We start from the raw sequence: 26,112 nt of genomic DNA, 5'->3' as shown, positions 1-26,112 counted from the left end.
AGTCTACCTTCTAACAAACTCCTGGCTGACATGGGGGACAAGTCTTGTCTGTGGACCCCATGCTGGAATGCACAGCATTTGGTAGAGTAGACAGCTGTCACTAAAAAACACTGGGAGGAACTCATGGGTGATAGATGCTTCTAGACCAACTCAGTCTGCCCCTGGTGTTTTGAGATGTAAACTGCATGATGCTATTCTTTTCAACAAACACTGGTTACTAAAAGCAGTAAAAGATTCTACACGTATCTGCATGTACAAAGAGCCCAGGAAGGTCTAAAACACACTTTGAGGTCTTTTTGGGGAAGGAGCAGTGGGAGTATCTAACATCTAATCTATATCTAATATCAGAGATGTAGAAACAGACACATAAACATCGAGTCCCACATGTATCTAGAGATAGGACATGAAGATGACAGCTTCCACACCACTCAGATGTTTCCCCCTGGAAATTATGATCCATACGAGCAAAGGCAACTCCTGCACCACATGTGAGATCTCCGACTCATGAGCAGGGAAGGGGAAGGGCTGGAAGAACAACACGTTCCCTTACGATACCTCTATTCATCAGTACTTTGGTGGGCTGGAGACTCGGACCCATCCATAATGGGCGAGTTTTCTGTCGCTTCTCTGAACCAAGGAAAGCAGGAAAAGGAAGAGAAGAGAGGTCATGTTAAAGAGAGGAACTGACAGACATGATGAGTAGCTTATCGATACACTGCAAAGCCCAGCTGACTGTGCACCCAAGTGTTAGTGACAAACAGGATATTTTCAACCCCGTGCACGACTCAAAGATCACTTTGGTTTTGTTAGGAAGGCTGCCAGACTTTGGCACTTTCTCATTTTCTTATCACATCAGAGAATAGTTATTCTTCATTAATGATAATTCAACCCAATCTGATAAACGAGTTTAAGGACCAACCAAACATTTTTTGTTTCAAATTGGTCTCGGGTCCTCACTAGCTGTGTGTGATCAAACATAGGCAGCCACCCAGATCCACTCCAGGGTAAAGGTGCTCCTAAGCTCCACAGCCTGCTGTCAGTCAAGTGGCAGTCATACATTTGGAGCAGGTGAGACTGGGTGTGATCCAGAAAATGTGGAGGAGCCGGACAGACACCCTGAAATCAGAAAGTCCTTACTTGAGGTTGAGAAGGCTTGGTCAGTGGAGGCACAATATACACAAAAGGTCACTCTTATGGATCTGTCTCTTGAAACTCTTGGGCCCGAAGCCTTGCAGCAGCTGCCTGACCACAGGAGCTAGAGCTGGGATGCAGATGGTACGTAAGGAAGTATTATAAGGTGTGCAGTAAGGACAGTGGGTAGCTGCTGCCCAACAAACCAGTGAGAGTGGACAGAGAACCCTGGCAGCTGAGACTGCAGGCTCTTTTAATTCAAGAGGAGTAAGAGGCAGCGTGGGGTGGTTCAGTGACATCATCGGAATCCCCTGGAAGGCTTATCACCACACTGACTGCCAGCGCCCTCCACCCTCGACTTAGGTTCTGACTCAGTGGGTCACTGATGGACCCGAGATGTTTGTGCATTTCTAACAATACCCCAGGTGATGCTTATGCTGCTGGTCTGGGTACTGCATTTTAAGAACCACTGGCTTAGTGGAAAAAGACAAGGCTTTGGTTTGGGGTAACAGAGTGCAGGGCTGAAATCCCAGGGTCATCCAACTGTGTAAGATGAAAAGGCACTTACTTTCTCTGAGCCTCATCTATAGAACAGAAAAAAGTCTGGATACTTCCCTTACAAAAGTTGCAGTAAGGATTACATAAGCTGATATAGGTTAGAAGAAGCTCCTGGTCTTTGAGTACACAGCAAGTACTCAATCTTAGCCCTCCTGTCAAACACTAAGACAAAGCCTGGCTTAAAATCACTAGAGATAAATGTGCAGAAACTGAAAAATGTCTGCCAAACACAGACATCTGGTCAAAGAAGTGCACTCACCTCCTCCACATTTTTGGGATTATCACCAACTTTGAAAGAGAGTAGAGAGAATCAGCTGAATAAAGAGACCATGCTGGAAGGGGTGGGGGTGACGAGGTACTAGCAGGGCCTGGGGCCTCCCCAGAGAGGAGAGAGCTTCCCAGTGCCATCTGTTATTCCCAGGACATCGTTCTGCTGACACACTCTCTGTTACTAGGATCTTATACCTGCTATCCTCTAACCCGCAGAGAAGGCTGAGGAGGGTTCCAGAACCTTGGAGGGAGAATCAGAGGTCTGCCAAGGGAACTCACCCGGTCTGCCAGGTTAGGATGTGGTGGGGGCTGCTGGGGGGCGTCGCTCCGATTTCACTCGACGGTGTTGAGCTTCTCTGGCTTTGAGGTAAGGCAGCTGCATGTGGGTGGTGCAGAGAAAAGGGGTCAGACCCAGGGGAGTGGAGGAGCTTCCTTCCAGAGATGCTCCCAGGACCTGCTGCATGGTCCTGATGGGAAACATCGGCCCCTCTCCCCACATTTGGCCCATACGTTTTCTCTCCTGAGCCATTCTAGCTCCATGTGGGTCGAGCTCACCTGGGATTCCAGGTCCCCCGCTTTGCCACTGGGAAGTGGCCACAAGGATGGTGACAGTCCCCACAGTCCTCAGAGGGGGACCTGGGCTGACCTAGTGCAGCACGACTGATTTCTCTGGACACCAGCGAGATACGCCCCAAGGAGTTTCCACGTGTGGCCCCAAGGTTAAAACTCTTCATTACATAGAATAGAGAACCTCCAGAAAGGTTCTCAGAGCTTGCCGTCTCTGCTGTTTCAGGCTTGTCATTTACCATATTTAGGGCACTTCAAATGGGGCAGGGCTTTTCAGAGCTCATCCAAGTCTGACTACTAGGAGCTTATTGATGGGGACAGGATTTTTTTAGTTGGGAAAACTTACTAGGAAGCAAATCCTACTTAAATGCATCCCTTTGCTTCCTTGGGAAGCAATCTTTTTTATCAGGAAAGGTCAGATACAGCTTCCTAGAATTTTTAGCTTAAAATATGTTTCAAAAGATTTACCGAATCTGTTCAGATAAAGCAAATCTACTAGACAAGCACTACAATTCTGACAGAATATAAACACTCCTGACCTGTCCAACCAAGGCTTCTCCTAATAGGGTCACAGGGAAGCACGCTCTAAATGCTCAGTTCAGTCGCTCAGTTGTGTCCAACTCTTTGTGACCCCATGAACTGCAGCACTCCAGGCCTCTCTGTCCATCACCAACTCCCGGAGTTCACTGAGACTCATGTGCATCGAGTCGGTGATGCCATCCAGCCATCTCATCCTCTGTCGTCCCCTTCTCCTCCTGCCCTCAATCCCTCCCAGCATCAGAGTCTTTTCCAATGAGTCAACTCTTCGCGTGAGGTGCAATTATTCTCAAAAGCCTCCTAGGAAGTTGATGGCAAATGTCACTGGGCTGATTTGACAGATGACAGAAGCATCTGAAGAAGCTTTTAGGACACTGAAGTCCATGGTTCTCTCACAATGGCTTGAACCATATTTATTCTTGTCTCTGAAATTTGTCTTCGGCTGATGAACCTTAATACATGAGTCAGTGGGGCACTGGGGAGAGGATGTAGGAGCCCTGTGGCCTGGTATACCCAGAAGCCGGCCGGGCCTTCCTCTTTGCCCTTCCCTTCCTAGGCCCCAAGCATCTCCTTCAGTTCCCCAAAGAGAGACCTCTCGTTTTCCTTCCTTAAGATCACTCCTCTTTCCCTGGGTTTTTGCCCTTACTTATCCTTCTTTCCAGTCCCAAGTTATATCCTGACTTGGACTTTCTTTCCTTTGTTGCTCATGTCATACTCTGAGAATCATTTTTTATTATGTCTCAAAGTCCTCCCCTGTTTTCTTTCCTACAGCCAGGGGAATGCAGTTGCTCTCTTTTTCAAATTGGCATTATCAGGTGATTCATGAATGAGCAGCACCCATCTACCAACTAGAAAGGTGCTCTTATCGCTACAATCTCCCCCCTCTTTGTGGAAACTGAGATAACCTACACAAGCTCATGTGTGCAGGTGCTGAGAACCCCTCAGGAATGTGGAGAAGGCAGGACACATCCTGGTTGTTGTTACCATTATTCTTTCTTGGAGATGGAGAGGGGAAAGGAATGTAACTGAAGGGGGAGGATGGTTTCTTCCATTTTTTCACTGGATTTGGTACTGCTTAATGCCCAAGTACAAGAATATAAGGTAACCTTTCATCTGATGATGAAAATGTGAAGGTGTAACCTCAGGGCATCAGAAGCACTTGACAAAAATTACTTTGGTTAGATCATAACATCACTGGAAAGGGATACTGAGGTGCAGTCAGGAGTTCCATGAAGTCACTGGGGAACTCAGGCAGAACTGCACTTCTTTCTGCAGCCAGTCTGCCCCACCTGGGGGGTGGAGGACACTGGCCGAATCGCAGGGCCTCAGGACCAAGCATCGCCTGGAGGGAGCTCTCCTCTGCAAGTGTGCTGCTCAACTCTCTACCGCCAAACCCCTTCACCAGGGCAAAGGCGCACCTCTGACTGGACAAACCTGGAGACACGGACTTCACTTCCTGCATCTCTGTCCTTCCAAGGGGAAGTGGCTGGACGGGTGGGTGGCACCAGAACTTAGGAAGCTGAAATGGGAGACAGTGCAGCCCGCTGTGGGTGGGCTAGGGTGTCCGATGCACCGCCCTACCCCCTCCTGGGTCTTCCTCCTTCGGCAAAACCAAGGGCAGAATGGAAGGCATGGGAAAGGAGGGGAACGAAGGTCTTGCACATCGCACAGCTAGGTTTCTAGAATTAACCATCTCTCCTTACTGCCAACTCTAAAAGCTGCCCTCTCCACCAGTTCACAACCTGACCGATGATCACGCATGCACGCGTCCGGCCGCCGCGCCCTCCCAGTCCCCGGTCCCTCCTCACCTGACGTGGCCTTGCACATCTGGGGCATCCGGGTGACCCTGCTGTGCGCCACGAAGGTGCTCTGGGAGGAGGTGCTGTACTGGGAGCCGCTGTCCGAGGAGGTGGAGCTGGTGTGCGACAGGCGGCTGTGCTCCTTGTGCGAGGCGCTCGAGCGCTGGTACCACTGGCGCAGCTCGTCCGAGACGGCGGCGCGGCCGGCGCCCTTGTCGGGGGCGCCCTCGCGGCCTAGGGATGGAGTCCGCAAGATCTGCGAGCGCGAGGGCGTCAGGCGGCCCGCATCGCCCTCGTCACCGCCGCGCCAGCTCTCCCGGAAGAGGCCGCCGGCCGTGTAGGAATTGGAGGTCTTGAACTGCGCCTTGACGCTGTAGTGGCCTTCCTGGTCGCTCTCCAGGCTGCGCACCACCACCGGTGTGGCGCCGCCCTCCACGTACAGCGGGTACTCCTTGATGCGGTACTGCGAGCTCGGCTGGCTCTGGCTGTGCAGGTAGACGCCGTGGCCACCGCCGCGCGCCGCTAGGTTGGGCATGCTCCCCGAGTTCGCCGCGCCCAGCGCGCCCGCCGCCCGCTGGCGCTGGCGCTGCCGCGCGCGTGCCTTGGACGGCGAGTCCTCGGCCAGCGTGGAGTAGTTGGCGTTCATCTGCGCCGGGTAGTAGTGCTCCGAGCTCGAGTGGCTGGTGCACGACGAACAGTCGTCCATGGGGTCCGAGCCGTTGCTGCTACGAGTCCGTGGAGTGTAGAAGTCGGGGCTCCCCGTGTCGTTCTCCGAGCCCAGGAGCTTGCCCTGGGACTCCAAGCTGGAGCTCCGGTGCCGAAAGTGCAGGGCCAGGCTGTGCAGCCGCGTGGGGCTGAGGTCCACCGACCTGCGGGGAGAGGACCCGCGAGGTGGGTCTGGGGGCGCCCGGGGGAAGGGGTTGGAGGCTCTGGGATCGCGGTTCGGGGCCTTCGGAAACTTGAGTCCAAGAGCCGGTGCTTCCCAACCCTCCCAGGTGAAAGCAGGGCAAGAAGGGGACGGCTGGTCCCCAGGCCTCCGCCCTGATGTTTGATTTTGAATGGGCGGTGGGGTCAGAGACAGCGCCCAGGTGTTACTTCTGAAAAAAGCATGCCAATGCCAGCGGGCCCCCCCACCCCGCTTGTTTTTTTTAAAGATGAAAAGAGAAGCTATAGACACAGCGAATCAAGATTATCCCCGTTTTAGCATTATGTTAAGCCGCTGAAATGCCATTTTAGTAGGTTAAAAAAAAAAAAAAAGCCTTGCAGAAGCAGTCATATGGTTCCACCCAGTACTATTATGAAACCCATGTCAATAGATTTCTATTTCCCTGTGAACACCTGTGTAAAAAAGGAGGACTGGTGGCACGTGGAACGCTTAAAAATTAAAGAGGCAAATAAACACTCCTCCACTACTTTGTTATAATCCATTCCACTTATTGGAGCCACACAATAAATATCCATCAATATGGCCATGGGGGCAGAGTGTAAGGACTCCACGGAAATTCACCATGGCTGGGTTAACCAAGTACATGAAGAGGCGAGTCCCGGGGTGACTGTCACTCGGGGTAGACTGTGAAATCCCAATCATGTGGCCCTCTTTGACTCAGGCCTCAGTTTCCTCTCTGGTTCCACCCTCTACTTCCACTCAAGCTCATGGGAACATGCCAAGTGCAAGCCTGAATCTGGCTCTTTGACCTTGTTCCCTGAATATCCTTAGAGCTCACCACCCATCCCATCCAGGTCTCTGCTCAAATGTTATCTTATTAGAGAAGCCTTCTCTGTTGGTTTCATTTAAATGATAGTCTCTCCCTTCACTCTCTAGCTTCTTGCTTGCTCATTATTCTTCACAATACTTATCACCGCTGACATTTCTTTACTGTGAACTCTCTTCTACTAAAACATCAGTCTGATGGGAGCATGGTATGCTCTGCACTGTGCCCAAGAATGGTACTTGGTACATAGGTGCACTTGATAAGTATCTGTTGTATGAGTGAGTGAACGAATGAATAGATGGATGGATGGATGGATAAGAGACTCTTGCCTGGAGAGCTCAGTTTTATCCTGTATAAATGGTTCACCACTTATAGCAGATAACACTATCTGTCCTTTGAACTATAGTCCCTATGAACTTAAGCATTAGAGAAAATTGAGTGATGGCTTTGATTTTGCCTCTTTTTAGGAAAAGAAGGTGGGATTCACTGAAAACTCACTTTTCCTTTTGCTGTTTAATTTACCCCCTGGGGCATTCAAGGAAGTCCAGGATAAATTTAGGCTTAAACTTAGGTACAAGGGGACCTCCTCTGGGCAAGGCTGTTCTGGTCCCTGCTAATCCAGCTCAAGTTCCCACCTCTGCTCTTATTGGGAAAGCTCCTTCCATATCCACAGTGTCTGGGGGATTCTCCGACCATCTCCTGGTGCCCTACTGATGCAGACAGTGGGATATAATGTGTCTCTTGGTTCTTGGGGTCCTTCTGCTGCCGGCTCACTTTTAATTCTGCTTCACTTACAGAAGAGCCTACCTCATCGGTCCAGTCCTGACTCTAGTTCACCAGTTACCTGGGCCAGTGTGGGGCCAAATTTTTACAAAGGTGAGAGTCTGGCCCATGGAGGGAGATGGGGAGACTCACCTCGTGGAATGCACGTAGTGAGGACTCCGGACACGGAGGTCGGGTGTGGATGGCATGCTGCACTGCGAGTTCCAATGTGGGAGGCTGCGGATGGGGCTGGTCTGCAGGGAGCTGCTCCCGCCTCCTGCTTCGGCACAGCTCCCTGTGCTGGGGAAGCGCTTGTGGCTGCTGCAAACCAGAGGAGGCCATGCTGGTCACTGCATGCCAGGGCTGCCCCGGGGTCGCTGACTGTGGCCTCAGGACATCTCTCTTGGGGTCGGGGAAGTTTGCCCAGGACTCCCCCAGAAGTGGGTGGGCGTCCTTATCCCTTATCCTTCATGCCTTAGGGCAGTGTGAGATGAAGCCGCTGTTCTGTGAAGCCCCTGCCCTCAGCCACAGTTTCTGTTTTCCATAAGACAAATATTTACCTGTCTGGGCACCCACTGGGAGTTTTACGGGGCATAATGAAGGGAAATGAGAAAAACAGAGAGGCAGACAAAACCCCCACTCTCCCATATCAGCTGAATAATGAACTGGTAATACACAGCTAAGATTACAGCTGTTTGGCTTTGGAATTCTGTTGGATGATGGTTTAGGGTTCTCATTGGGATTCTTATGAGTGGACTCTCATTTGCCATTTCAGAATACTTCTGCCTATTATTTCCTAATTAATTCCCATGGAATTTAAGGACATTCAAGCAAGCTGCTGCCAGCGTGGACTGTGAGCCAAAAAACCCCAAATTTCCCTGCGAATGACAAATCTGTACCTCCAGCAGGTCGGCAGCAGAGGGCGCTGTGGCGCAGCCCTGCTAGAAGGCAGCCCAGGGGAGGCGCATGCAGGGTGCGGGGGACCCGAGACTCGCAGATGCTACTTAGCCCTCGGATTCTGTCCAAGTGTGGACAGTGACCTCGTGTGGCCTTCCCGGCCCAGCTCACCTGGAGTGACTGTGCGAGGAACGTTTCTTGACCTTCTCGTAAGGCTCATCTAGCGAGGACTCGCTCCACATTTTGGGCTTTATGGGCGACTTGTCATAGTCATTGCGGTGATAGTGCATCTGCCTGAGTCCCTCCAGGGACTGGGGAGGAGGTGGCCGGTTGTGCGATGGTGGCCGAGGAGGGAGCCCCTTGTGAGGGGACTGTAAGGGGGACAGTGTGCTGGTGACCTGAGAGTCTTCTGTACCAAGACGGAAAAAAGAGTGGAAGTGAGCAAGGGTCAGCCTTCCCCCACACCCCTGCAGGCTCTGCCCACCCTAATTCCACCCCTGCTGTCAGAGGTCAGTGGACAGGAGCCGTGGTTTCACTGTTTTACCCCTCAAATCAGTAAGGAAAATGCCCCTAGAAGGAGCTACCTGCGATGGGAGTGGGGGGCCCAAGTGATGCAGTTATGCCCCTTGGTAGGTCTAAGGTCTGGCATATGGGGAAGAAACTGATCACACGCAATGCTAAGGACAATCTATTCCTACTCCAAGTTCTCTTTACAGAGGAATCTCCCGCAAGTGTTCCGCTTTCCTCCCCGGAAGAGACTGGAGTCCACAGAGGTCAAAACCAGCGCTGGATCTCTGATATTCAAAACATGGTCCCCACTGCCCTGCAGTTACGGCATTTCCTCCCACCCGTGTAATGAATAAAAACAGGATGATCTGATTGCAAATAGCAGGACCAAGACAACTGGGTAAATACCCTGCCAGCCTCATCCCACATCAGTGACAATGAATATTATCCTTATAGTTATCATTATGACTAGGAGCAAGATCTTCCACGTTTTCTGTCTGAATCACCCCTTACCACCTTAAGTTTTCCTAAAGGGCAAAAAAATAAATAACTACCACTTAATACAATGGATTGGCCACAAAAGATTTAAAAAAAAGGTCAAAAAGATCTTACAGAAAAACCTGGGCGACCTTTTTGGCCAATCCCATATTTCCATGTCATTAATGCCCTGACCTCCTCAGGTTGGGCTTAAATTCATGGGACCATTCTCTAATATGGTTCTGTGTTTGGAATTCCTTCATCCCTGATTGGTGGTGGTGCTGGTGGTGGGCTGGGGTTGGGGGGTGGTAGCTGTGCGATTGCTTCTAGTTTTGTAAGAATTTCCCAAGAAAATATCCTGAGAATCACCAGGTTTTTGGAGGTCAATGAGAAATAAGAAGACAGCTTTCTAGGTGGCCAGGAGTCTAAAGGGACATCTTTCTTTCACTTTCACCATTTCTCAGGAAGGTATAGAGACTTCTGGCTGCCCGTAGGCTCTCCTAGCAGGTTTCAATCTTTATGACCCAAACCAATGTCCACTTCTTTCCTCCAGAAATTATACTCAAAAGGAAACTATACATGGTGTTTAAATCATCTGTTTAGGCAAAAATGTGGTTTTGGCAACTAAAAAAGTCAAACACCATCCACTCACTTGGATAGCATCACCAACTCAATGGACACGAGCTTGAGCAAACTCCAGGAGACAGGCAGCCTGGCGTGCTGCAGTGCACGGAGTCACAAAGAGCTGGACATGACCGAACAACTCAAACCACTCACCATCACCTTAACTCTTACCTCCAGGCCCCCAGACATAATGAAATTCCAACAGGCATGTGTTTCTGTAGTGCCCACCCACTCTCAGCCAAATAGGTGACCGCTGAGAAGTGAAAGAATCACAGGGAACCCAGCGCCATCTTGATCCGGCTCCTGGCTTTCCATTGAGCTGTTTCAGACTACACATAGCTTAATCCCAGGCTATCCTAGACTACATTCAGCTTAATCCCAGTTTAATCTATGCTCTGCGTTCTCAAGCAGGAAACAGATAACATACCATCTTCAAGAACAAGGGCATCTGACAGGGAACTGTCTTCACTGGCAATATTTCCATCTGGGAAGACAAAAAGCATAAAAGTATGAGTTAAACACATCCCTTAGACAGGGCTCAATCTGTGAACATCGCTGAGTTTCCCACCATCCCATTTCTTTCTAATCAGAAAGAACCCATGAAACACAATCAAAATGCTGTTAGGCATTTCTTTTGACAGTCTCTGTGGTAGGTCATGACTCACCCCCCATCCCTGCACTGCAATGTGCCCGTTCTTTGTTTCACTGGCGACAGCAATACTGAGCAGCTTAATATTCAGCATAAAGACCGCCTGGCCACATCATCGCCCCGGCCCATCTCAGGGCGCGTTCCGACTCAACCCAAGGAAGTGACCTGCTATTTATTCTACACACGCAAAACCAGGGTGAGGAGCTTGGTTTGGCTCATATGACAGTAAATGACTTCTCAATAAGCTTCTTAAGCCATTAGCAGACAAAACAAGCTTCTAAGTACAGCTTCTCTCTCCAAAGCTTATTTTCACAGACACCATTCAATTAACCATGAGAACACACCCAGAGGGAGACAGAAAGATAATCCCCTTCCTTTAGCAGCTAGGGAAACTGAGGGATATCTAGGGAGGGATGGCTTCTCCAGAGCTGTGTTGCTCTCCTGGCTAAGTCAGCAAAAGATCCCAGGTCTTTAGATCCCAAGCTTAGCCTTTTCTCTCTTAAATAACAAGCCAGGCTAAGGCATGGAAGAAGAAACCGGAATTACTCTATTTCAAGTGGGCTCTTAAGATGAAACATTATTTCAAGGAGGCAGCAAAATGGAGAAGGTATATTCTTAAGCAGGTAAAACACATGGCTAACAGCTTGGATGGGACCATTTGCCAGCTGGTCAGAGAGTGAGTTACAGACGGATTCTGCCGGCTGTCCTCACAGAATGGCCCTCACTGAGCAGGCGGGGGAACCATGCTCTTCTGTGGTCGACGTCTGTGCAAGACATCTGTCCCTCAGCTGTCCCTCCCACACTCTTGTCAGCTTTGCTGATGTTTCTGCAGAGCTGGGGACACCCCCCCTCCCCCAGGTCCCTTCAAGGGTGCAGAAGGAAGTCCCAAAAGGCAGAGAAGATAGAGGAAGGCAGGCTGACTGCAGCTCTTTTAGGGAAAATGACAACATCTTCACCAAGGACAATAGGGCAAGAGGCAGAAGGACAGTTATTTCAAATTTCCTAGAGCAAAAATATTGTTTTATGATCTTTCTCTCTTCAAACTAAGAATTCTCTTTATTTGTATTGCTTGATGAACTATGAACTGCTAGGAGACACAGCCTTGACTAGCATCTTGGAGTCACCAGTCTATTATCCCCTCCCCAGGATGCCCACAGTTTTAGGCTACAGCAATATATACATACAGCAGTGGTAAAACATATATAATAGAAAGTTTACCATTTTAGCTGTACAGTTCAGTGAACTTAAGAACATCCACACTGTGGTGCAGTCATCACCACCATCCAGCCCCAGAACTTCTGTCATCTTCCCCAAACTAAAGCTCTGTCCCCATAAAGCAGTAACTCCCCTGTCCACCTCCCCCAACCCCTCATAACCTCTCTTCTACTTTCTGTCCTCCTGGAGCAAAAGTATAATAAATGTGTATAAACTATGAAAGGATACTTGATAATATATCTTAAAGAAATTGATAAGGAAGGACCTACTATATTCAAGGAACTATATTAAATTATCCTATAATAACCTGTAATGGATAAGAATCTGAAAAAGAATAGATGTATATACCTAGTCTTTTGTGAATCACTTTGCTGTACACCTGAAAGGAATGCAGTGTTATACAACACAACTATACTCCCATTCAAAGAAAAAGAGTTTGCTGACTTAAAAAAGAAAAAAAAAGGATCATGATAGTTGGGAGAGACTTGAGAGCTGGTGATGAATTCTGGGTTCTTCCCGTCTAGTGTTCACCAAATATAGTCTCCCCAGCTCCTAACCCCTCCTGGACCAGGGTTTTGGCCTCTAGACCATCAGAGTGGGGAGGCCCAGACCTCTTCAGCTTCAGCAGTGGGACAGAAGCCTAGGGAGGCAAAAGAGGGCTGTGGGGGTGCTGGCCTCGGGGTAGCCCAGCCTCCCGCCTTTCCTTCCAGACCTGGGTAGGGTAACCAGATCCCTAAGGATGTTGGAGCCTAAGCTGGCTGAGGACTTAGTTTTCAGGAGACTGAGAGGAGTGCATTTCCAAGAGGCCATAAAGAGTAATAATACTCCTTTGATTTGTATAATCCCTTTTATCTCAGGTTCTGAGTGCATCTTATTGCTCTCACTGCTACCAGGTCTTTCTAGCTTCATTTTATGGATGGAAACATTAACGCACAGGGGTAGCTCAGCAGCTTGCTAGATTACTCAGGGGTCTGGGTTTTAGGTCCACGCTCTGGACAGGGACACCCATCCCCTGAGGCCAGTTGGGGAAGGGACACCCACAGCGGGGAGTGGTCTTAGCACTGACCGTCGATGATCAGCGAGGCCCTCTGGGTGGGTTTCTTCCCAGATTTGACGCGGTTCTCGTTGATGGCGCTTTCAATCTCCTGCAGCTTCTTCAGTGCGTTCAGATAGGAGGTTTTCCTCTGCTTCTTCAGTTTTTTGCTGACATTGGGGTCACTGGCCAGGCGGCGGGCAGCTTCTGTAATCTGGGACTGAATGGCAAACTCCCGCTCCAGGCGCTCCAACTCGGCTTCCTGTAGGAGGGGGAGCCAAGGCCGCACTTAGGTGGATGCTGAACAGGTGATGCCCATCCTCCCACCCCCGCCCCGCCCTGCAAGACTGGCACACTAGGGAGCTAGAGGGCTCAGCGCCCACCCCAGCTGGGCCTGGCCCCTCAGCGCTGGCTCTTCCAGTCCCTGGCAGCCAGGGACCTTGACACGCTCGCTTTTGAGACTCTAGGCCTCTGATCCATCCTGCGGACAACCATCAGCTCTGAGACTGGCACCGTCACTGAGAAGCAGGGAGTTTTCAGGCCTGGGGGCCACTAGGTTTCATTTCCAAGGTCTCCAGCAACGTTCTGGAAGACCCAGCATAGAGGCAATCCAGGGCCCACTGGGTTGGCATCTGCTTTCCATTAGGGGCATGGTCTCTCTGTGCTCTTCTGTGGGTTTGCTAGCAGGGGACTCACAGGGACATCCCCACCCCCACCCCCGCTGCCCCCAGCCGCAGTACATGCCCTCTGTCTCTATTTTGAGCCCTTCATGCTGGCCCTCATCCCTACTTAATCATGCCTCCTTCAGATGTTTTTCTGTGAGCTCTGCTGTCCACACACACCTGTTCTGCACATAACTTCTGCTGAATGACCAGGGGCCCCCTGTGGGTCTGGCTGGTGGGTGGTGGAGCTGGGCCCCTGCTCCTTGGATCGTCTTGGGCACACCTTCCTTTCCTGTGTGCCTCCTTCCCTTCTTCCTCTACTCCTGACTTTGGCTGAAAGGAGCAGGGGGATGAATTTTCCCTCAAACAGGGTTTTGAACCCAGGAGAAATGCAACTGTGGCTGCCAGAAGGTGCCTGGTGGGCTCAAAGGATGAAGGGGGCCTTCAGATTAACTGCTGGCTTCTCTGCAGCTCAGCTGGTCCCTTCTGCAGACACCACCCAGACCATCAACACCAGGGGAGCCCAAGACCACATTGTAGCTCCGGAGGATCCACAGCCTGGCTAAAACCTGAAAGGAATGGATCTAACCACGGAAGAGCAGATCACCGAGCTCGCTGGAGCCAGCAATTCCTAGTCAATGGCCGAATACTCCACCCTCCCCTGTGGGCACCGTATGCCAGGCAGGGTGCCTCCATCAGGCACAAAACTCTCAGCTGGACTTCACTTCCTGTGCAGCCCTGAAGGGACAGGCCCAGGGGGAGACTGAAAGAACGAGTAAAGGGCTTTAAGAGTCCCCGGGTCCTTCAAACGCCCGCTGCATTTCTTCATCCCTGGAGAAGAGTAACCATAACGAGGTGGACTCTTGCCCGGACCCTCAAGACAAAAAAGTCACCAAGGACACAGCCCGGTCTGCAAGAGTGACCTCAGCTCGCAGCTGCTCCTGGGCAGGCAGAACAGCCCTGGCCCAAGACCCTGACTGTGATTTTGTGGGAGCCCAGGACACACTCTTGCTACTTAAACCGAGCCAAGGACAAGGCTGGCGGCTCGTCCGCACAGATGGCTGCCTGCGTGTGAACAGGGAGGTCAAGGGCATTCCCAGGAGAAAGGTGCATCTGCTGATGACATCTGCAGGAGATAAGGATTCTTCGGGGGCCAAGTCATCTTTTACTGGGAAGTGTGACAGGGGCAGTGTGAGAAGGCGTGATGGGAACGTGGGAAGAACAGGGCATGGGTAGGGTAGGGTAGGGTGCTCACTCAAGTGGGGTCTCCCCTGGAAAGTTCAGTGCAGGCGTCTGACCAGTACAAGAGGAGTGGAAGTCTCCAGGCAGTTCTGACGACAGGTGGGTTTGAGAAATACTCCACCAGCTGGTTCTCTAAATCGCATCAGCCTGCACCCTAGTTCTGACTCTGATAAAGTCCCAGGCCCACCCATGGCCCAGCACCCCTCCTCCGACACCCCTCATGGTTACCAAGCATCTAGCATTTGTCAATACTGAGTTAAATATTTTCCGTCCACTTGCTCACTTAATCCCAGCGACAGTCTGGAGAAATGAGGGTCATGACCTTCGTTCTACAGAAGAGGAAAACTGCCTCTGGGTTTGGGTGAAGGGTTCTGGTGCATCCACCAGCTCCCCCCACTGCCTGGGGATGGGGGGCTGCTATTACAGGTTTTAGGAGACTGGTCACCCCCCTCAGTTGTCTCCATGGCATGTGTGTTTCCCCCTAAACTCAACCACTGCACGTGTTATGTGACAACATCGGGTTCTCTTTTTAAAAACGCTAAGCCCGTACAGAATTCCCTTCTCCACTGGCTCTGATTCCTGCCCTTTGAAACCCTCTGTTCAGTAGTGTTGTAATGAGTAACTGTATTCGGAATAAATTTGGAAAGCCATTTCCTGGACATGCCCCTGGGGCCTGAGGTGTGCCTGGCCTTGAATTTCTCTTGCTCTGAGACTGGATAACTTATTAACCAACTGGGTGCCCAAGGCTCACTGGAAAACACTCTGATGCTGGGAAAGATTGAGGGCATGAGGAAAAGCCGGTGACAGGATAAGATGGTTGGATGGCATTACTGACTCAATGGACATGAGTTTGATCAAGCTCTGGGAGATGATGAAGGACGGGGAAGCCTGGCATGCTGCAGTCCATGGGGTCACAACGAGTCAGACACGACTGAGCGACTGAACAGCAACGAGGGCAGCAGCCCTGCACCTGCGGACATGGCCTCGGCATCCTTCCTTTTCGATTGTTTCCTCTCATAGGTCACACAGCACACTTCGCTCTCAGTGACAAAGAGCCGGGAGAAGCACACATGGATGTTAGGAAATATCCTCCTGTTAACTTTGCTGCCTGCAACAAGCCTACTGAGTCAGGCACACAGCCTCTGCAGAAATCAAAATGCTTTCGGATTAACACAGGTAACCGACCCACCCAACGGGCACGGAATACTGACCAAACAGATAACTTAAGAAAAGATTACAGGAGGGCTACTCAGGAGGAAAAGAGCGGTGTTGGGTAGAATGAAACATCATTAGAGAAAACCCTGGCGTCCTCACAAATAGGCCAGTAAGGCGGGAATCAGAGAATCTAGCCACAGAGAGAAGAAACACACACCTCTCCTTTGGGCAAGATTTTCTGCTCATCCAGCTTGAAGGATGTCCCGATTCTTCTTCGAACAATGGGTGGTTCCTCTCCTGGATCCAGAGGATACTCCACAGGCAGTTTGCCGGTCAGCTCCTATAGAGGTGTGACATCATGGGAGGAGGGATCAGCAGAGCGTCCGCGACTGGCTTCTAGGACATGGACACACGCATGCATACACGCACACACACGCACACACATGCACACTCTTCAAAGTACAGATCCAATACATAGATTTGAAACCATAACCTTACACAATATTAAGGTTAACAGGAGTTCCTACAGTGCAATTTCATTTCTACAAATGTATGAGAGCAGTCCTTCTTTTACAGAACAGAAGCACTTGGAAAAGTTTTTCCCAAAGTAAATTCCTATCAGGTAAGTTAAGTCACTGTTGGTATTCATCATAAAAACCCGAATTTCTTTCACTTGTTAAGTTCATACACGCGTCTGGCCATGTCTACTGAGTGCCCGGCGAGACTGCACAGCCAGTAAGAGCAGCGGCAACATGAGATCGCTGGTCTTTCTGGGTCTAAACTCCGGTTCTTTTCACTGCATCAACTATTCCCTCTCAAATATCAAAGTTTAAAATGAGCTTTCTTAGGAAGACTGGCATCTATTGGGCAAATCCCAGAAAAGGGCATTATTACATTATTTAAAACCTGAATATGAGTAATAATTATTCCACTCTGGCCGGATGCTCAAGGAACAGGCTGAGCTCAAAAGAAATTAAATGTGTACAGATATGAGTTTCAATTGAAACTGAAACATAATCCATACTACTGACAAAGCCATTTAAAAAAATCTGGTGTATGTGCCTTTGGGGCTCTGGAAATCTAACTGTTGTGAGTAGAAGGACAGTGAATTTAGTGGACAGACCACCGTGGGGACAATTGTCCCAGGAAAAGGCGAAGAGAGGTCTGTGGGATGATTCACGGTTAGGATTAGGCTCTCTATGAGTGGTTACCTTTGGGCTGAATAAAGATTATATTTGAGTCAGCAGCTAATCCACCTAGTGGAGCCCAGGTGTCTATTGCAAGGAGTCACTTCCAGGGACCAGAAAAGCCTGGGAAACCCACTGCCTGCCTCCGAGGCACAGGTAGCCCTTCCAGGCAGAACTGAGCCCTGGTCTCTAGTCTCAAACCAACATGGATGCTACATAAAGACCCAGTGCAGGCTCTTCTTGGGAACATCTGTCACTCACGCAGAAACTTCTATGCCAGGGAGCCTCCTATGGGCAGGTGAGCCCTGATCATTAGATTCCAGGGGCAGACTGGCCTTCCAACAGAAGGAGTGATCTGGCTTCTCTGCCACTACTGTGTGTGTCACTGGGTGTGTGTCTGTACATGATGGGTTCTGTGTGTGTGTGAGTGCACATGTGGGTACACCTGGCATGTACAAATACACCCACTCCCTGCAATCCCAGGCCTCTCCTCCTGGGTTCAGGCCATCAGGAAATGACCTCTTGGGCTTTTTATTCCCCAGTATAAGCATTTCAGAGCACAATGGTCAACTCTTTGAATACAAAATGCTCTGCAGTTTTCTGCCCTGTTTTTTTTTTTTTTTTTCCTCTCTTTTCTTTTTTTAAACGTGGTTCAAATGTCTCCCAAGTAGTTATGTGTTTACTCGGCAACATTTTTATCTACTGCCCTGAAAGTCTGCCTATAAATAACATGACAGATAGAGGATTTTATGTTGTTGTGACTTTCTTCTTGACTTTGTGACTTAAAAAAGAAGGGAAAAGTTGTTAAAATGAGCATTGATTTAAAACTCTAAAGAGTCTGTGGTTTTCTAACACAAAATTGCAGATTAATTCCAGTCCAACATAAAGTAAAATTTTTTTTAAATCTATGAAAAATTTAAAGGCTGTCTCTAAATCTCCTCTTCCATTGTAAGCTACTACAATGGAAGAGGAAATATTGAAAAGCTGTATTGCTAATTACTGCAAATTGAGAATCTGTATCGTCCCAGCAACAGTACCAAGCCTTCTGAGAATAATGAAATAAAACTTCAAAGAAAACAACAAAAAAAAAGTCTGTGGTTTTAAAACAAAATATCTTTTTTAAAAAAATGAGGCTACTGATTTTCCACCATCTGCTTGAAGGTATTTGAGTCCAGGCTTTGATTCTCCATATTTAATCTGATTTCACGTGTAACCAGAGCTGCTGGTGACAGGGGAATTTAACACACTTTGGTGAGAGGCTCAATAGACCCGGTTTCCCTTCTATTCTTATGTCAGTTATATTCTGCCAAACACTCCCACTGCATCTCATTCGGGCTGCCCCATGCCCCAGATGACAAAAAGCTTCTTGATACCCTGAGCTGAGGGGCATGATGTGTGGAGGACACAGAAAGAGCAGGACTGTCAGAGAGACAAGTTCTCCTGTCCCCTGAGTTCAGAGGAGGTGGGAGACTGTGACCGGCTTCTTGTGAAGTCATTTCTGCCACTCGAGCTCTATTTTCTGGTGTCCACATTACAAAAAGTAAGAGTTTTGTTTTCCTTATTTTGCTTTTATATTTAAGAGAGGCCTGTAGACCTTTAACAGACACGCTAACCTTGCCCGGACATGTTTCACCAGTTTTCTAGTGCTGGTTCCCTGCTGGGTTTAAGGATGCTGCCTTTATGAAAAACAAAATAAGGCTTTACAAATTAACAACTGCAGATACCCACACCCATGTTGTCTCAGTCTTTCCAACACATTCTTTATAAAAAAGCTTGCTGATATTAACAGTATCACAGAGCACATCCCCCAGCCGGGCCAACTGCTTTCCCCAAGATTTGCAAAGGATTTGCACTAATGTGGGTCTGCTTTGAGCTGGCTCCGGTTTAAATCAATCCAGAGCATAATTAAGCCAAGTTGAACTGTAACGTGATCTCCTTCTGTGGCCCCTGCTTTCATTCTTCCTGGAGTAAGGCATTATGATTTGGGGGAGGGGAGTAACACTCTTCAAGTTAGTTTGGGAACACCTTTCCACTTCCCTTTGGGAGTTTTTGACCAACAAAGCTCCTTGTACTGTTACATGCAGGACTATCTCTCCCCCAAGGGTTCCCACCCCATCGTATCCATGTGCAAGCACGCTCACAGTAATGTGAATTGCATTAAAAGAAATCAAGCTTTCAAACATAACAAAGAACTGTGAAATAAGCAGAAGGTGGTGGAAAAAGACACACAAATAAATATAAATAGTGATCTGCTACAGCCCCTAAATCTCAATGAGATGCGATACGTGTGTGTGTGTGTGTGTATACCTGAGGAAGCATTGCTTTGCATAAATTAGAATATTTTTTAGATGATTAGGCTAAGATTTCATTTACAAACAGCTCATGCAACTCGATATCCAAAAAGTAAACAACCCAATCAAAAAATAGGCCAAAGACCTAAATAGACATTTCTACAAAGAAAACATACAGATGGCCAAAAAAACACATGAAACGATGCTCAACATCACTAATTATTAGGGAAATACAAACCATAACTACAGTGAGGTATCACCTCACACCAGTCTCAATGGCCGTCATCAAAAAGTCTACAAATAATCAACGCTGGAGAGGGTGTGGAGAAAAGGGAACCTTCCTACACTGTTGGTGGGAATGTAAATTGGTGTAGCCACTGTGGAAAACAGTATGGATGTTCCTCAAAAAAGTGAAAATAGAGCTACCATATGATCCAGATATATGTCTAGGAGCAATTCAACTCCTGGGCATATATCTGGAAAAAAACTTTTCTGAAACCAGAAAAACTTTTTTCGAAAGTATACACGCACCCCAATGTTCACTGCAGTACTGTCTGTAGTAACCAAGACGTGGAGGCAACCTAGAAGTCCAGTGACAGATGAATGGATAAAGAAGATGTGGCACACAGATACAATGGAATACTACTCAGTCATCGAAAAGAAGGAAATAATGCCATTTGCAGCAACATGGATGGACCTGGAGACTGTCATTCAAAGTGAAGCAAGTCAGACAGAGAAAGACAAATATCATGACATCACTTATATATGAAATACAAAAAAAAATGATACAAATGAACTTTTACAAAGCAGAAACAGATTCACAGACTTAGAGAATGAATTTATGATTACCAAGGGGAGGTACAGATTGGGTGTTTGGGATTGACATGCAGACACTGATATATTTTAAATAGATAACCAAAGACCTACTGTAAAAACAAACAAACAAAATAGAAAAAAACTAAAGGAAAAAAAAAGTATCATCTACAAAAAAAAAAAAAAAGCAACAACAACAACACTAAGAGACACACACCAGATCATGAGTTTTAAAGATATATCAGATGAAATCCTGATTTCCTTGTTGATCCCCAAAGGTGCTTCTCACTATTATCTCAACAAAAATAAATCTGAAATACACTCAAGAGAAACAAAAGCCATAACACTGATAAACTCAGGCACAAAGTCTTAGGAAGATGGCAAACCGTTCCATCCAACATGGTCCTGTCGTATGAGGACCTGCTTTATAAACTATGAGGTGCCATGCAAATGTCGCTATTTACTGTTGCTATCATGACTGTTATCACTACTTGTCATTTGGCTCCTGGGGGGAGGTTCTCACTGGGAATTCTGCCAAGACGTGCTTTCACTGCTGTCAGAGTGTTTCACTGTGGTCCAAGATGAGGGATGCTCATCCCAGGGGCTGGGTGTCATCAACAGAAGAGGTCCTGCTTCCCTCTTATGCCCCTGGTGACGCCCACCCTTGCCTTTTATAAATACATGAGCACAGATGAGCACACAGGATGAACTGGGGTACTCACTGCTTCTCGGAGGCAGAGTTTCTTCAGCTCCTCCAGCCGCTGGCGCAGCGTTTCCTCCAGAGCTTCCTGCCTGGATTTCAAGGCCGCCAGCATGTCTTTCTTGGCCGACTGAGAGCTATCCGATTCCTGAGAACCTGTCAATTAACAGCAGGGTTACCAGGCCAGTCGATGAAGGGATGCACATCTGGACCACAAAGGAACTGAACCGAAGCCCATGCTGTGGATGTGGGATTTACCCCTGGAATCAAGGGAGTGTGAAATAAAACAGGTGCTTGGGGCTCCAAGCTTGAGGAACAACTTCTCAGCACTCTGGGTAATTTGCAACTGGTCAGAAAGACTGGCAGGGAAATGTACATGCCTGAAAGAGAATTTTCTCTTCCTTGATTATCTTAAGATATGTTGCACATCCATTTTAATTTCACTAGCAAATTTTGATAAATATTTTGCACCAAGAAGGGGAAGTAAATTGAGCAAGTCATTTGTTTAATTTTTTTGGCCATGAAACACAGCTTGAGGGATCTTAGTTCCCCCACTAGTGACTGAAATTGCACCCCTGATAATGAAAGCACAGAGTCCTAACCACTGGGCTGCCAGGGAGTTCCTGAGCCAGTCATTTTAATACATAGTTTTAACTTCTTTCAATTTAAAGTGCTTATTTTTTTCTAAGTACAAAGATAATGCATGTTTATCATAAAACTCTGACAATGTAGACAGGTATAAAAATAATCCATAAGCTAGTCACCCAGAGGTAACCGCCAATAAGCATTTTCTTTTGGTCTTTTTAGCTAAGCACATATAGTTTAAAAATAAAATTAGATTTTTATTGTAGTTTTAGAATGCAAGACTGAATCATGAGCAAATTCCCTCCTAATAAATGTTATCCCTATTTTTACATGCAGCATAGAAATATCTGCTTGCTGATTCAAATAGCAGCCTGCTAGATAGGAAACCGTTGTGTAAGGCAAACTGTAAACTAAACAAAAGGAAAATAAGCTGAAATGCCAACTGGAGAGATTTACATTATATCAGAAGAATCGTTTCTGGGCTGCAAAATGCTTGGACTCTGAAATTAGCTTTCCCACAGTGAAGATATTATACCTTTTCTACCTGGACGGTTAGACAAGGCACCTTAACTCCCTGGGAAAGGAAACGTTGCTTATTACTTTGCTTCTTGTGCCATGGAGAGTGGAAATCTCTAATACCTAGAGATTCATCTAGTGAAAGGTGGATGGGATCTCCACAGTGAAAAGTAGAATACTCTGATGAGGAAAACACAAGACCACCAATATAATACTATAAAGTAATTAACCTCCAATTAAAATAAATAAATTTATATTTAAAAAAAAAAAGACCTCAGACAAGATAGGGAAGTACTCTGGTCATGGATTGGAGGCTTGGTGTTGTAATGATGTCAATTCTTCAGGAACTAAATCAGTGAATCACTGTAATCCCAATAAAAATTCCAGCAGGATTTGTTGGAGGGAGGGGTGGGAACTATATTTCCTTAGGAAGCATTTTGGGATAATTCAGTGAATGGATGACAGATTTGAAAATAATCCAAAAGGAATTCTCCAGAGTCAACTGTTCTGTTACTTCCAGTGGTTAAAGATGGTATCTCAGAATCAATACTAGAAAAGACTTCTATGCTTTTACATCAAAAACCCTGAGATGCTCCAATCATCCCCATAAATATATGATTCTTCTTTAGGCTCTGAGCAGGAGTCCCCATGTTCCCTCAATTACCAGGCACCTGGGTTCTTATAACCTTAATCCTCAAGAATTTTCAACGTTTAGGTACACTTTGACTCCATTTTAGGCTTCCCCTAGCCCCTACTCCATTCTAACTTGAAACAGAGAATCTCCATCACTGCAGGAATGGACCATTTTTGTCTCCATACTGGCTAATACATATTAGCTTGAATGAACAAATACTGGTTTCAATCATATGCTTAGATGCTATAATTAAGTTGTATCTCATCTCGGTAAAGAAATCTAGTCCCTGTAAGCGGTTTCATTATAGAATCGGCCTTCCAAGCTTTTAATCATTTTTGAAGCTCTTTCCTGGATTTCATCATGCTTCAGTTGCATGTTTCCAAATTCAACAGTAAATGCAAATAAAAACTTGACCCTCACAAAGCGTCTATGACTGCATATCTCTCAGATTCTAAATCCATATGGTGTGCTCATGTAGCACATGGCTGGACATTGCTGCAGGCTCCCCTTTTTGAAATGCTTCAGGTTTTCTACCCCCATAAGTCAATTACCCTGAGCTTATTAGTCCTGAACTATATCCAGTCTACATCCATCTAACATAACACAGCTATTAAAAAACCATTTTGAATCTTAATTTCATTCTCTTAGCCATAGTCACCAACCACAGGTGAAGACACAGGAAAATTTAATGAGCTAAGCTCTATTTCATCATTGAAAGGATTAATAAGAATATAAAATAATACTGGAAGGAAGTCAGACTTTAGATTTAAAAAACAGACCTGGGGAAACTTGGGTCCAAGAAGATTAAAGGATTTTTAGCACAAATGAAACATTCATTGTTTTCCCTCTCACCTCTGCCTAACCCCTCAATAGGAAATGATGATTTATGAAGTCTAATCTAAGAATGAATTATATTTAAAAAATATAAATTATATTTAAAAAAGCAAAAATCACATTAAACTCTGGGTGGTAAAGCACAGTGTTTCTGGATGATCTGACCTCTAGTTATGAGACTAGTTAAGCTTTGGTTTTGAGCTCATTAGCACTACCTAAATTATTATTATTTATAATAGTTAGCCTAAACAATTCCTAAAATGTGAACATCAACATTTTAGAAATCAGTGAACTAAAATGGATAGGAATCAGCAAATTTCATTCAGATGACCAATATATCTACTACTGTGGGCAAAAATCTCTTAGAAGAAATGCAACAGCCCTCATAGTCAACAGAAGAGTTGAGAATGCAGTACTTGGGTGCTGTCTCAAAAATGATCTTGGTTTGCTTCCAAGGCAAACCATTCAACATCACAGTAATCCAACTCTATGCCCCAACCACTAATGCCAAAGAAGCTGAAGTTGAATGGTTCTATGAAGATTTACAGTACCTTCTAGAACTAACACCAAAAAAAGATGTCCTTTTCATCACAAGCGATTGAAATGCAAAAGTAGGAAGTCAAGAGATACCTGGAGTAATAGCAAGTTTGTCCTTGGAATACAAAATGAAGCAGGGCAAAGGCTAAAGGAGTTTTGCCAGAGCACACACTGGTCATACGAAACACCCTCTTCCAACAGCACAAGAGATGACTCTACACATGGACATCACCAGATGGACAATGCTGAAATTAGATTGATCATATTCTTTGCAGCTAAAGATAGAGAAGCTCTATGCAGTCAGCAAAAACAAGACCGGGAGCTGACTGTGGCTCAGATCATCAGCTCCTCATTGCAAAATTCAGGCTTAAATTGAAGAAAGTAGGGAAAACCACTAGGCCATTCAGGTATGACCTAAATCAAATCCCTTATGACTATACAGTGGAAGTGACAAGTAGATTCAAGGGATTAAATCTGGTAGATGGAGTGTCTGAAGAACAGGAAGCTGTGACCAAAACCATCTTAAAGAAAAAGAAATGTAAGAAGGCAAAGTGGTTGTCTGTGGAAGGCTTACAAATAGCTGAGAAAAGAAGAGAAGCAAAAGGCAAAGGAGAAAGGGAAAGATTTACCCAGTTCGAGAGGATAGCAAGGAGAAATAAGAAAGCCTTCCTCAGAGAACAATGCAAAGAAATAGAGGAAAACAACAGAATGGGAAAGACTAGAAAGCTCTTCAAGAAAATCAGAGACACCAAGGGAACATTTCATGGAAAAATGGGCAAAATAAAGGACAAAAATGGTGAGGACCTAACAGAAGCAGAAGAGATAAAGAAGAGGTGGCAAGAATACACAGAACTATACAAAACAGCTCTTAATGACCCAGATAACCACGATGGTGTCATCACTATCTAGAGCCAGACATCCTGGAGTGTAAAGTCAAGTGGGCCTTAGGAAGCATTACTTCCAACAAAGCTAGTGGAGGTGATGGAATTCCAGTTGAGCTATTTAAAATCCAAAAAGATGATGCTGTTAGTAAAGTGTTATACTCAATATACCAGCAAATTTGAAAAACTCAGCAGTGGCCACAGGACTGGAAAGGTCAGTTTTCATTCCAGTCCCAAAGAAAGGCAATCCCAAAGGATGTTCAGACTACCATACAATTGCGCTCACTTCACATGCTAGCAAGGTAATGCTCAAAATCCTTCAAGCTAGGCTTCAATAGTACATGAACCGAGAACTTCCAGATGTACAAGCTGGATTTAGGAAAGGCAGAGGAACCAGAGACCAAATCGCCAACATTCATTGGATCACAGAAGAAGCAAGGGAATTCCAGAAAAGCATCCATTTCTGCTTCACTGACTACGCTAAAGCCTTTGACTTTGTGGATCACAACAAACTGAAAAATCCTTCAGGAAACGGGAATACTAGACCACCTTATCTGCTCCCTGAGAAAGCTGTATGCAGGTCAAGAAGCAACAGTTAGAACCGGACATGGAACAACAGACTGGTTCAAAATTGGGAAGAAAGTACGTCCAGGCATCCAGGCTCTATATTGTCACCTTGCTTATTTAAGTTTTATGCAGAGTGCATCATGTGAAATGTAAGGCTGGATGAATCACAGGCTGGAATCAAGATTGATGGGAGAAATATCAACAACCTCAAATATGCAGATGATACCATTCTAATGGAGGAAAGCAAAGAGAAACTAAAGAGCCTCTTGATGAGGGTGAAAGAGGAGAGTGAAAAAGCTGCCTTAAAACTCAATATTAAGAAAACAAAAATTATGCCATCTGGTACAGAGAAGGCAATGGCACCCCACTCCAGCACTCTTGACTGGAAAATCCCATGGATGGAGGAGCCTGGTAGGCTGCAGTCCATGGGGTTGCTAACAGTTGGACACGACTGAGTGACTTCACTTTCACTTTTTACTTTCATGCACTGGAGAAGGAAATGGCAACACACTCCAGTGTTCTTGCCTGGAGAATCCCAGGGATGGGGGAGCCTGGTGGGCTGCTGTCTATGGGGTCGCACAGAGTCGGACACTACAGAAGTGACTTAGTAGTAGTACCATCACTTCATGGAAAACAGAGAAGGAACGAGTGGAAACTGTGGCAGATTTTGGAGAAGGCAATGGCATCCCACTCCAGTACTCTTGCCTGGAAAATCCCATGGACGGAGGAACCTGGTAGGCTGCAGTCCATGGGGTCGCTAAGAGTCAGAC

The 26,112-nt window shown here is 46.8% G+C and overlaps 1 protein-coding gene across 3 annotated transcripts in view; it reads right to left on the bottom strand.

Moving 5' to 3' along the window:
* FRMD4A (FERM domain containing 4A) overlaps positions 1–26,112 on the bottom strand; it is a 366,806-nt gene that overhangs the window by 11,424 nt on the left and 329,270 nt on the right. For all 3 annotated transcript variants that reach the window (XM_040248505.1, XM_040248508.1, XM_040248507.1), the window contains exons 15-22: positions 20,811–20,944; positions 16,015–16,137; positions 12,772–13,000; positions 10,269–10,325; positions 8,405–8,642; positions 7,490–7,657; positions 4,872–5,731; positions 2,239–2,335 (exon numbers count right to left, since the gene is read on the bottom strand). In XM_040248505.1, coding sequence (XP_040104439.1) covers positions 2,239–2,335; positions 4,872–5,731; positions 7,490–7,657; positions 8,405–8,642; positions 10,269–10,325; positions 12,772–13,000; positions 16,015–16,137; positions 20,811–20,944 — 1,906 coding nt within the window. The remainder of the gene's footprint in view (positions 1–2,238; positions 2,336–4,871; positions 5,732–7,489; positions 7,658–8,404; positions 8,643–10,268; positions 10,326–12,771; positions 13,001–16,014; positions 16,138–20,810; positions 20,945–26,112) is intronic.

This window comes from Oryx dammah, unplaced genomic scaffold, assembly GCF_014754425.2.
Source record: "Oryx dammah isolate SB20612 unplaced genomic scaffold, SCBI_Odam_1.1 HiC_scaffold_10, whole genome shotgun sequence".
Taxonomy (NCBI): Eukaryota; Metazoa; Chordata; class Mammalia; order Artiodactyla; family Bovidae; genus Oryx; species Oryx dammah.
The sequence above is the reverse complement of the archived record's forward strand: the minus strand, read 5'-3'. Positions and strand labels throughout refer to the sequence as shown.